Source organism: Brachyistius frenatus, unplaced genomic scaffold (assembly GCF_029030835.1).
Source record: "Brachyistius frenatus isolate BFR_SWC_R1_liver_20210118 unplaced genomic scaffold, ASM2903083v1 Contig_247, whole genome shotgun sequence".
In the NCBI taxonomy this organism is placed as follows: Eukaryota; Metazoa; Chordata; class Actinopteri; family Embiotocidae; genus Brachyistius; species Brachyistius frenatus.
The window spans coordinates 20,265-33,546 of NW_027210846.1; the positions used below are offsets into that span (position 1 = coordinate 20,265).

Sequence of the window (13,282 nt, forward strand, 5' to 3'; positions counted from 1 at the left end):
TTTATCTCAATAGTTGGTGGAGATCAAAATAGAGATAACAGGAGAATGGATATTTGAATGACTCGAAATTAATGTTTTTTTTTTTTGTATCTTTAGATGATATTAAACCACACTTTAAAATCGCATGTTTTTTTTGTCTGTCGCTCTTACAGATTGTAAATATAAGTGTTCGTAGCTTCCGGCTCTGATAAATGAGGCGGATGCAGAAGTGCCTTAAACTGGGATACCACCGAGGGCCAGTAGAGGTCGGCCCCCAAAAAAGCCTCCATAGACTCCCATTCAACTTCTCAATTAAGTCGATAAAATGCCTCCACCAGTTATCTCGGTGTTGTTACCTGGAGTCGCTCCTTCTTGTTTGTTTTCTGGCGGTCCATCTGCAAAATAATCCCACAATTTATTATTTGAAATTAGGCCCCACAAAGCGGTATGTTTGGGGGGAGGAGGGGGGGGGTGTCTGTTTGATTGACAGGCCTGTTGTGCAGACAGGTTTCCGGGCCAATACGGTCGCCCAAATACGGTCACTTCTGGCCCTCAAAACAACAAGACGCTGACGGCTGAACGTTGACGTTGAACTCGAGGCTGCAACAATTTCAAAAATCACAATTGCAGGCTGATGTGAAATTTACCAACAACAGTCAACAGTTGTGCTCTCTGCCCCCCCCCCCACCTACTCCACCCCACCCCACCTCCACCCTCCCCTTTGCAGTGCAGTGAGTCAGACTTTGAGTTTGGCACCGAGTGTCTCCATCTGGCTCTGCAGTACTGCGGGACCAACGCCAAGCTCATCGAGGGGCCGCCAACGCTGTGGAAGGTGAGCTTCGCCAGGGGCCCCCGCTCCGTTTTTTGTTTTTGTTTTTAGATGGTGGATGTGGTGAAATTTATTTTTTTTAGTCCAAGCGCAGCTGTGTGCCCGCAGCTGATTTATCAAAATGGTCAGAGTGAGAGCCTCGTGAATTGAAAGCGACGAGGTTGCTGGCAAAAAGAGGAAGCGCTAATGCATCGAATGGGACATCCAGGTTTAGCAATTCAGTTCATATTTGAATACGTTGCTCTGAATCCTCTATGTAGTCATTTACTATAACAAATAAAATGCATTCAACAGAAGCTTTTACTTAAAGCATTAAGTAGTCTTTCCAAAGAAAACTCACTTTATTTACAAAATAGTTTATGGAAAATGTGGTCTTCTCATGGGAATGAAGGATTGATTGTTTTATACACTTTTCCAGTTGTAAAACACTTTGTTTTAGTGTGGAAATAACACAATTTAAAAAGCATTTAAAAGTTGTTCTTTTGACAGCAGATGTAGCGTTTGTTTTCTGTCACGGATTTTCTTGTTTTGTAAAGCTACGTCACTTTTTAAAAAATGTTTTGTAACTTTGAGCCCCATGTTTCTCTACTTAAAAAAAAGAAAAGAACGAAATACAAAAAAAAACATCATTCCCAGTACAGCATGTTCATTCCTCTATCATATAGTTGTTAAAGAAATCACCGTTTTTTTTCCCCCCTCGACTTGCAATTTTTAACCAATCCCTGCAGTTTTACACCAAAAAACTCTACAAAATACAACAGTTGAGAGAAGCAACAATCACAAAAAAACTCTGAAATCCCGGAGGTGTTTATCTAGATGTTGAGATGCATTAAAATACAGCACGTTTAAAGCTTTTTTTTTGTTTTTTAAATAAACAATGTCCAGGTGAGTCTGGATAATCCAACCTCGGCTGATCCCGAGCTGAAGCCGTGACCTCTTGTCACAGGTTGCTTGAGTTGTAGCTGCTCCATCAATGAAGATATTTTTCTTAGAACCATTTGAGGAACCATTTAAAGTAATGTGATGATCTGTGGAGCCACAAATTCCCCCCCCTCCCCCCCAAAAAAAATCCATTACAAAACCTAAAGTGACATTTTAAAATGCTATTTTCATACATGAGGAATGAGTTTTGTGGCTGTTTGAACACCGCAGTCGTTGTCCCTCCAGGAACAACGGCAGAAGGACTACACTTTGTCAAACCGACAAATATGGTTCCTTGTTCTCTGGAAAAGTTAATTGTTTTATTTGGATATTTTTTAGTGTATTAAACAGGGACACTACATCACAAAACAAAAGATTCCAAATTCGAGATTCAAGGTCCAAATCACTGATCCGGGGAAAACCTGTTTGTGGAAAATCATAATCATTGTTTGTTTGTTTGTTGTTTATCATGTCAGCAGCACGGCTCGAAAGAGGCCGATGTAATTCTGTCATGTGGTTGATGCACCACTCAAGTAAAAACTGAAATATCACAACAACAGTTGAGCGAATTACAGTAAAATACAGATATTTGTGGTTCTCAGAGAATTGAACCCTCATGTGTTTTGTGATTCCTCGACTTTTCCTCTGGCGCAGTCAGCTTTAGATTTCCTGCTTTCAGTCAAATAACTGTTATCAGGCCGATGGCCAGGAAAATTGATGAGCACAGAAATGATCCCCTGAGGATGAATCCTATTAACATTGGTGATCCATTAACTGAAAACATCATCGGCCCAAATGGCCATTAAAAAAAAAAAAAAAAAAAAAAAAAAAAAGGGATTTCTCAAAACTCCAAAATCTTGGCACATAAAACCGAAACTATCTGCTTTAAAAAAAAAAAAAAATAAAATAAATGTCTAATTTGAGCCAACTGATCTTTTATAGTTATTTTGTCCTCTAGGTGACCTACAAACGGGATTTGGCTGCCGCAGAGTCCATCATCAAAGGTGAGTCACCGTCACACAGTTTCCTGCACGCATTGTCTACAGTGGACTTTATTTTTTTCCTCCCATCTTCGCACATTGTGCAGTTTGTATGTCGACGTGTTTCCATGAAAAGGCCGAAGGCAGTAGGTCCTCTCAGACGGGTTGAAATGTTCAGAAATATATATATTTTTTTGTCTCTTTGTGTGGTCTCCAGTCGGACGTGAATAGGTGACATTGAGCTAAAATATCCTGTCGCTGTGCGCGGAGGGAGACATTCTTTGTGGCATTGTTTCGCCCGCTGTGAACCGCGTGCTCTGTGAATGCTGCGCAGAGCAAGTCGGGACAAGGGAGAGACCCATCACAATCAGTAGAAAATGGAAATAAACACACCAGCCCCATATTTCACCGCCGCCAGCACCTGGGCCAACAAGTACCTGTTTGATGATGACACAAGGCGCTCGCTGATTATTCCCGGAGCTCTCTGAAGTCCATGAATTCATTCATTGTGCCATTTGTAGAAAAAGACGCCGAGGAAAAGTTCTCTCATCCGTCAGTGTGAGAAACTGTTGTGTGTGTGTGTGTGTGTGTGTGTGTCCTGTGTATGTATGTGTGTGTGTGTGTGTGTGCGTGCGTGCGCGCGCGTGAACATGTATGACTTGATTTGTCAACGGGACGGCTTTCGAGCTTGACGGCGACATAGGAGGTCCAGATTTGTTTTTGCAGCATCAGCGACATTTACTTGAAGCCTAATATTCAGATTAAAAGATCAAACAGAATATAAAATGCTTCATTTGAACACCTCGAACAAAGGAAACATCTTATCTTAGCTTATTTTAACTTAGTTTAGCTTATCATCTTTAGCCATAACAAATGGAGTTAAGATAACTTATTCGTTAAATCTTCTATTAGAACCATTTATTTGACAATTTTCGAACCAGTTCGGCCACACAAGAGCGCACTGCAGCGGGCAATTTAGGGAACATCAGTGTAATTGTAGATACAGAAAATAACAGCCCTCAATTGAAAACATAATAAAATGCATACAGGAAAAAAAAAAAATCATGCACATGCTGTTGAATTGAAGCTGTTGTGATCCGAAATGCGTGTGAAGAGTATTAAATTGTTAAATGCTGATTCAGCTGGTTTGGGTGGAGCTCAGCTATGTGAATAAATGTAGTTTTCAGACACTCGGTCTCCATTGAGGGGAAAGAAACAAAAACAGGTGGACGTCACGCAGTCGTGTTTTGATATTTGATGATATTTATTCGATATATTAAAGATTCCTGAGTTTTTTGTGACAGAACGGCATCGTTTGCAAACGACTCATCAGATGTGTTTTGTCTTTACTTGGAGAAGCGACCTGTACTCGCATCACAAGTTAATCACGTGTCTTTCTGGCCTGTTTCAGGCGTTTATTCAGTTTATTTCCTGTCTATCACTTCTACGGTTGACTTTGAGCCAATCGAATTGCCTCCCTTTCCCTTTCAGAGACTCTGTCGCGATCGGCCTGCGTCGTCACAGGTGGATCGACGGAAGCTGTGTCGCTGGCCGAAGCTCTGCGGAAGGCTGTCGGAGCTCTGGAGATGGTGAGTGTGACATTAATACAAACAAAAAACAAACAAAAACAACGGTTATTGTGATGATAGCGGCGTAAAAAAAATAAATATCCTCACCGGTTTACCATCGTATTGCCATCTACCTCCCCTCGTCACTGTCTCCCTCCGTCCTCAAATCCCCAACAAAACCCCACTGTGAGCTCCACTTGGGTGGCCCCGGTGGCGAGACTTGCCATCTGCAGTCAGACTTTCTAATGGAGCCCGTCTGGGAACGTCCACACTCGGCAGCTCTTCCTCCTCCTCCTCCTCCTCCTCCTCCTCTACTCCCTCGACCTCCACCTCTCACTCCCCCCACAGAGCAGATGGCAGTCAAATCTCCTGTCCTCCCGCGACCCGTGGGAGTTTCCTTGATAAATCTAGTGTTTAGCGATGAGTCCTTACCTCCTCCTCCTCCTCCTTCCTCTTCTTCATCCTCTTCCTCCTTCACCTCAGCTCAGTCAGACTCGACACGCTCCCAGTTTCCACCACGGCTCGTCTCCCTTTCCTCCCCCTTTCACTCTGAATCATTTTTTGGGCACATCAAATTCCTCCATGTTGCAAACATCCTCCATTTAATGAGTGAAATTGTTCTTAATAGACGACGGGAAACAGCATCCACATGCAAAACTGGCGAAGAGCGACAGGCTGAGACATTAAACCTGACTGCTTCAGACCACATAAAGCTTCAATATGTGAAATACACTCGTCGTTACCTCGACGACTGTCGGGGTTTCCCTTCAGCCAGCCACGTAACCGGTACCTCAAATAACCTCTCTTTAAAAAGACAGAAGAAGAAATGGATGCGAGGAAAAAAAAAAAAAAAAATGAAACAAATGCCTCGACATGTGACTACAAGTTTGTCTGAAATATGAGCTCCTGTGCAAAAAGCTCGGTTTAATTTCGACCAAGGAAGTGAAGCTCACCAGCTACTGAAAGGTTGTGATGATCGTAATACAAAAATCTATGTTTTAAGATGTTATGTCGGTTTTAAGAATATTGCGGTGGACTTAATGTTATAAATACAATTGGATTATTTTAATCTGGTCAGTAATGGCATTTAAGCCGATAGCAATGCTCGAATGTCTGTTTGATTGACAGGCCTGTGGTGCGATCAGTGGGCGGGGCGTAGCGTCCTCGGTTTTCCAATCAGATCGAGTCAGATCCACCTCGTCCAAATTATGGTCACTTTTGGCTTCAAAATACCAAGATGGCCGCTTGACCTTATGTTGTTATCGGCCCTGAAATTCCATATCGTTGCATTTCCAGCAGCTTATAATGTTTTTATTTCGTTAAAGACTTACTTTACAGCAAATCTATACTTTGGGAATAAAAGTATGTGCGTAGGCTTTTAACACCTCCTCAAGACACATTTGATATCATTATAAAATTCACCGAGCACTTCTGTAATAAATCACGTAAATTTCCGCAGCTTTTTTAATTCGTTGTAATATTTCACCCCCATCGACTTTCCCTTTCGCCTCCGGAGCGGATACGCTCGGCCCTGACAAATCGCCCACACGCGGCTTGGCGTACTGAAACATGTTTCCCGGTCCATTCCTGATTAATTCTCTCGGTGTGACTGCCGACAGCGGAGTTCGTGTTTCCATGTTTCCGCAGCCGATCCGAACAGATCATCCTCCTTTTAAACTCGCTCCAAGTTCTTCTTCAGCCCGGCGTCAGAACGAGCGGATCTCGCTGTCCGGTGCTGCACCGGTCCCCCCCCCCCCCCCCCCCCTCCACACACACACACACACACACACACACACACACACACACACACACACACACACACACACACACACACACACACACACACACACACACTCTCCATCCCCCCCGGAGACGGATCGGGGGTCCGGCCTCCTTTTGGATCGGCTGATTGGATCCGTTCCCGCCTCACCACTCGGGTGTCCGGCGGGGTCCTTGTGTTTTTTGTTTTTTTTTGTCCGGCACGCGTGTTCGGAACCAGATACGTCCCTTTTTTTTTTTTTTTTTTGAGGGAGGAAGAATAATGGAGGGAGATGAAAGGCAAGATGAAGAAGCGGAAGATGAAGAATTACCTTTGTCCCGGTGCCACTGTGTGAATCTAATACAGGGATAAGCAGTGTGTTGTGTGTGCAGGTGGAGGATTTGGCAGCATGTGTGTGTGTGTGTGTGTGTGTGTGTGTGTACGTTTGTGAGAGACGAACACACTCAGAGCAGGAGTAAGATTAAGGATTCTTTCAGCCGGATGGGAGATACGTTTGATCCAGTTTAAATCCAGGCTCACAGAAGGAAGGAAAAAGTTTAATGTCAAATTTTGAATCTGCCAAGTTAACTGGCAGCACAAGTTTTATGTGTCTCAAACAGGAAATATGTTAGACGGAGCTAAATAACTCATAAACCCACACCGAATGATCTTTCTTTGATCTTTTTCAATGTATTTCCTGTAAAATGTGAAGAAAAAAATGTCTCGGCCTCTGAAGTCCGTCCCTCCGGGAGTTTGTGCAATTTTATTTGATTGTTGCAATTAAAAAAAAAAAAAATCTTTATTTTTCGTGTTGAATTTTTCAAAAGAAATCTTTACCTGGTAAAGAGTAATATGTAATTACTTCCTATCCTATCTTTACAAAAACAGACAATCTGTAAGAAATGGTAAAGCATGATACCACAAATATAATAGTCAGACAAACCAGCCTGCTTTACTGAAACTTAATTCTCTTTCTGTAGTTTTTTAACGTGGAATTGAAAACCTCAACTTTTTCTCCACCAACCTTAACTTGTTTTTTTACATTCTTGTCACATAATTTAGACGCATCATTTATTCAGCGTTTGGCTTCGGTGGATTCAGAACAAAGACTAACACAGACGAGTGGATGTTTTATGGGAACAAAAATATAAATAAAAGCTTTTTTAAAAAAAGTCGAATCCCCTCCTCTGCCTGTTCTCCCTAATCACTTCTCTTTTTAGTTTTATCTTTATGTACGATCATATTTTTATACGCACTTCACATCAAAGAGAATCCTCAGACTCGTGTATCAACTCGGTGAAGGTTTTTTATAATAAATGCACTCGACTAACGAGGATTTGTCATTTAGACGGAAAGTTGAGCAGACACCACCCAGTGGGAACGAGCTGTTTTTGACCGTCCGCCACTGATAGAGATAAATAATGGGAACCCCCCCCAGTTTTGTTAGGAATTTACTAACCAAATGCTTTTTTAAAGTTGGTAATTGATCATTGAATGTTTGAAGGGTGGGAAAGTGTCTGGTAGCTTTAAAACAAACGACGCGCATTTACATCGGCAGCATTCGTAGCTTGTAGGTGTTGTCAGTTTCTCATTTGAAATGGGATGAAATAACGTATAACCTTATAAGTCTGAATCATCATCGCCACCGTCCCTTAAAACAGACAAAGTCAGAAACTAGCTAAAGGCAAAACAAAAGTATTAGAGCATCTAGAAGCTCAGGAGTCAGATATTTTTCTCTCAGGAGTTGGTGGAGACCAAATCAGAGGTAAAAAAAAATTAAAAAAGAGACTTTTGAATGAGCTAATAAACAGCGTTTTGCAATCAAGTTGACCATAACGGACGTGCCAGGGTCGTATAACAGCTTAAAATAAAAAAATAAAAAAATAAAAATCATAATTTCTGCTTCAGTTAACTTTTTAAATAAGGTGTTAAAACCAAAAAGATGAAACTAGGTGCTTCCGCACACATTTAAAACTCCCATATTAAATGGTCGAGGCAGATGGCCGCCTGATTTCTTCACGTGGGAACTGTTGAATTGTTGGGTTCTTCTTTAGTTCCCCGGTGGATGACTTGTGTTTATGATTCAGCGCTATGTAAATATAACTGAATTGAATATTAGCAGGTAGTTCACTCCCGTGCGGCGCTCCGAGGCGTTTCTCTTCTTCCCCCTCTGAGCGGGTTTTAGGTCGTCGAGCCTTTCGCGGCTCCTCGGCTCCTCGGCTCTCGGCTCTCGGGGCCGTGTCTAAACTTGAATAAACAAATCCCGCTCTGGGACTTCGTGGCCAACCTGCTTTAGATCACGTCAATTTATTTTTATTTGTATTTTTTTTTTTTAAACTCGCAAACAGCCCGAAATGATTTCCCCGGTGAAGGCCGTGGAGCAGTTATCTTTCAGGATCAATTAACCCTCCGACATCTGTTTCCCGTCACCGGCTTTCATTTACTTTCTGTTTCTTTATTGGGCAGAACGACTGCACTTCGACGCCAAACACCAGACGACGATAAGCGTTTTATTTCTGTGTGTATTTCCAGTGCTTTGTGCGTGATCTTGTAATACGAGGCTGTAATTATGGAGGCACAACGACAAACGCGAATGTAAACGTTTTTTTTTCTTTTTTTTTTCTCGCGTCGTTCGTGTGCCGAGAGACGAAAAGTGAACGGAAAGATCAGAACCTAAACGTCCCGGTTCTTTTTACACTTCTTGGCTGCGCGTCGGCCCTCCGACTCAGTTTGCAACGTAATGAAATTAAACTTGGCCTGTGTATGATTGCTGTTCCTGTCTTTCTCATATGACAGAATTTTCCTGCCAGTTCAGAAGTATGAAGGAGCCCAGAAATTGTTTATTTTTTTAAGTTAATTTTTTTTTTATTTAACTCCCTCCCATTTGTTCTAATACGTTTTCTGACTGCAGTTGATGGAAATAAGCTCAGTTACAGTCTTTCTGTTTTTAAAAAAAAAATGTTTTATCCCTTTTCTCTAATCGCAGAGTGATTCATGGCAGGGAAAGCAGGTGGGCGTAGTCGAAACAGTAAATGATTGAAGAAGTGTGTGAAACAAAACCCAGACGGCTCGCGACCTTTTGAGTCGATCCGTCACTCGACCCTTCAAAATGCATCGGGACGCCCGGCGCTGCAGCACCTGCCTTAAAAATGTTACCCCTCAGATTATATCAGCCCAAATGTGTAACCTCTCTCTTTACAGGAGCTGGACGTCGTCCCGGATCTGACGGGAGACAACGCCGGGTATCTGTTAACGGGCTGGAACTTCATCCGGGTGTCTGTAAGTTCACAAATTTAAGTGAAACCACGTCGGTGTAAATGGGTCGTGATCCGTTCTGGCCGGCGTAAAATCTGAACTGGATTTCGTATTTTTTTATTCCCTCGGGTCTCCAGGTCGGTGATTCTTGGCTGCCTGAAGTGGAGGCCGTGCTTGTGGCTTTAAAGGAAGCGAATCGAGCTCTTCTCCACCCGCCGGTCGTCGTCTGGGTGAGTTCACGCGGCGGACGCATGCTAGCGCCAGTCAGTCTGCGGCGCCGATGTTTACCACCGTAGTTTAGCATTTCAGCATGCTAACATTTACTCATTTTTTTTAGTTTTGTTTTTGCCCCGTTCATTTTTACGTCAATACGTTTTTATTAAACTGTTGTTTTTGTCATGAAAACGTTCACACAGAAAGCGTATGTTGTGTGTCAAAAAAAAAAAGGGAGGTCGCTATAGAAGTTTACTTCCAATCAGATATTTTTACCATTTTGAAAGCATCGTGTTTCTTTTTCTAAAGAACGAACTGCCACGAATCTATTTGAGCTTTTAAATATTTTCTTTTTAAACTGTCCCAAATTCGCTGCCGGCATGAATATTTTTGATGTGAAATACTCGCCTGCAAATATTTGGGACAAAGTGCCACATCAATGCCGTGTTATTTAAAAGCTTATTTTCCTTTGTTTCATAACTCCAGCTGTTTTTTGTGTTTGATAGTTCATGCTGCTGTTAGAGAAGCTCGTGTCTCCTCGGAGGTCACTCGGTGAACAAACAGCCTCCTTACATCCCGACATGCTCGTCTCGGTATCGTTTCTCACACTTTGAATGAACTTCCTTCTTTTTTTTTTTTTTTAACACGTTTATGAGTACACACATCTGGCGCAGCACAGGTTCAGTTTCGTCGAGGTCCGTTGTATTACAAGGCGAGCCAAACCTTTTTTTTTTTTTTTTCCTACTTGTAAAAACATCACCTGTGGTCCACCTCGGGTCCCTCGAGGAGCTCTGGAGCTGTCAGGAAACCGACACCTCTCTGGAGAGCGGCTCGACCTCGCTTACCGCTCGCCCCGATTCAAACACCCGAGAGGGAAAAAAAAAACTAAATAAAGAAACACTTACATGCTCCGAAAAACAATGTCAAGTAATCGGAATGAAATAAACCCGCAGAGGCTGATTTCTACAACGACACAAGCCTCCTCCGGAGCCGCCGCTCCGCTCTGGCTTAATATTCAATCAAGATTTAAACACAGATTCGGATGTGTAAACACTCAGTGTGAAGCTGTGTGAACACACACACCCACGCACACACACACACACACACACACACACACACACACACACACACACACACACACACACACACACACACACACACACACACACACACACACACACACACACACACACACACACACACACACACACACAAAAGCACGCATCAGAATAAAACCAGGTTCCCACAAAACTGCCACTGGAACATGTGTCTATTCTATTCTATTCTATTCTATTCTATTCTATTCTATTCTATTCTATTCTATTCTATTCTATTCTATTCTATTCTATTCTATTCTGTTCTATTCTATTCTATTCTATTCTATTCTATTCTATTCTTCTGATGTTTTATTCTCTTCCGTTCCTTCCTCTTTTATCGAACATCCCGCCACATGTCACAAGTGCTGAAATGATTAATTGATCGATCAACCAACAATTTTGATCAAAACTTGAACTTGGACTTGGACAATCCAAAATGTCCAAAATCATTCCCCTGTTTCGCTGTTCATCGCCACGAGATAGAAACTCAATAAATGACCCAGCAGTGAGCAGAACATTCACACGTAGGACACTCTGACAGCCGTTGAGCAACTCGACTGCAAATTTCACTTCTGGGAGAAAAAAAAAGCATTGCATTGTGGGACTGTTAGCCTGGAGGCATTTTTTTCTTTTTCATTCAGAGTGTTTTGAAGATTCGGTGTGGTCATTTTTATTATTATACGCTTTTGTGGGGGAACAGAAAAGGAGCGAAATCAGGTGAAGAGGGGTGACGGGAAGCAAAGAAACCTGTCAACGTGTATGGAAAACCAACGTGTCACGGTTCAGGTGGTACGGAACGAATGTTTTCCCTCAGAACGCCACGGTGGCACTCGGTGTTGACAGTCTGACCCTTGGGGGGAGGGAACGAATTCACGGTGACACAACCGCCGCTAAAGTCAAAGAAAAAAATCCCAGCTGGTGTCTCCTTGAGCCTGACGCCTCCTTCGGTCTCGGGACGGTGGAGCTCCGCCCCCTCTGAAGCATTTCAAGGGGTCTCAGTTGCCCAAAATTGGATGTGCGCTCTCTTACTCAAGTGATGTTGCTTCAAGCGTCAAAGCTCGCCAGCTCTTCCTCCCAGAGGTTGGTGCTTCCCGCTGCTCCGTGCACGTCGCGGTGTTGCACTCCTGTTTTTTTTCGTGCAACCAAACGCTTTTTGCTCTTGAAAATAATACGTTTCCAAAAATTAAAGCGACATTCATTGACTCCATGACAGTTTTTTTTCCATTCCGATACTTCAAACAAACAAATATCTCCGTGACAGAGTCTTTCCATTGTCTCTGAACACGCCGGTTTGGTGCACTCGAATAGTCGGCGCTGTTCGACCGCCAGCCAATGTGCTGAGTAATCGGTCCTCAAGTTGAACTCCAGCTGACGACAGCAAAACATTTGATTGATACGCAAATAAAGTGTAATAATTGTACGTTTAGCAGCAGATGTCTCGACACTTTTGAAACCGTTTCTCGTGTCCGTCGTGTCTCGCTGCCGCAGTTTTTTAGGGATGTGTGACAGAATAATTGCGCTGAATAAATCTCAGTTTAAGCTTCTGTCAGCGGTTCAGTTTTTGGGAATTGACCTAAAAGCTTGCGAGACGACACGGTAACCCGAACCACCGAGTCTGGATTTTGCCGCTCCAAATTAGGGAAAATAAAAACCCCAAAGGTCTGAAAAGATTTACAACGAAATTAAGTCGTCATTATAACCTCGGGGAGGATTTTGTGTCAACTGATCTCTGTTTACCATCAACTCGGCAGAGCGCACGCTTCCCCGAGCACAACCTGAGATAAGCAGGTCTGTTGAGTTGCAACATGTTTAAACGAAACGCTCCCCCCCCCCAAAAAAAAAAAAAAAAGGCGGGAGCAGGCCCGGTGAAACAATCCTCACTGCTGCCAAGTGTTTTCTGATTGCTGCGCGGTGGCCTTTTGTTTTCATAGGTGCGTCTGAGCAGCGCGGACGAGCCGTCCGTCAGCGGGAAGGTGGCGGAGCCGGCGGCGATCGTGGACCTGGCCTCGACCGCCAAGCTCGGGAACATCCTCCTCTACGGCATCCAGCTTCATCGGTCGCAGGTAGGAGCTTTCGTCTTTGCCCCCCCCCTTCCCCCCAAAAGCCGTCAAATCAAATCCCAAATTTTTTTTGTTTTTTTTGGGGGGACCAGATGTGCAGAGCGAACCTGAGACAAACGTTGAATATTCATGGCATTGTTGGCCCCAAACATGACATCAATCACGAGTTGCGTTCAGCACTCGACCGCAGCAGTGTGACAGATGAGGCTTCTTGGCATCCGCGTCACTTCACAAATCAATGCCGAAAGAGTCCGTGCGCCTCGGGCAGCGGGATGTTTGAGCAGGCCGGGTTTACTCTCTCCTGCAAAAACAAAACAAAAAGGAAAAGGAAAGACGTGAGCGATGAGCTGACGGAGGCCTCCGGTTTAGTCTGCGGTCGATCGAGATTGCGCGTCGGACCTCGACGTCTCCGTGTCGTCTAATTAAGACGAGGTGTTTTTCGTTTTGCTCTCCGACACACGAGTTTGATTCCGCTATCGGATGTTGGACATCACGGTTTTTCCTCCCGAATTATGGAGACTAATGCTGTTAATTGCTCATCGTGTTCGACTCCTCCGGGAGGGAAGACGGGGGAGGGGGGGTGGGTAATGCGTGTTTCGCCATGATTAAATGCTTATCGTT

General features: G+C 43.5%; 1 protein-coding gene across 2 annotated transcripts in view; it reads left to right on the forward strand.

The window, feature by feature from the left end:
* crppa (CDP-L-ribitol pyrophosphorylase A) overlaps positions 1–13,282 on the forward strand; it is a 34,731-nt gene that overhangs the window by 4,624 nt on the left and 16,825 nt on the right. For both annotated transcript variants that reach the window (XM_069720701.1, XM_069720702.1), the window contains exons 4-9: positions 707–811; positions 2,688–2,733; positions 4,201–4,298; positions 9,238–9,315; positions 9,429–9,521; positions 12,533–12,664. In XM_069720701.1, coding sequence (XP_069576802.1) covers positions 707–811; positions 2,688–2,733; positions 4,201–4,298; positions 9,238–9,315; positions 9,429–9,521; positions 12,533–12,664 — 552 coding nt within the window. The remainder of the gene's footprint in view (positions 1–706; positions 812–2,687; positions 2,734–4,200; positions 4,299–9,237; positions 9,316–9,428; positions 9,522–12,532; positions 12,665–13,282) is intronic.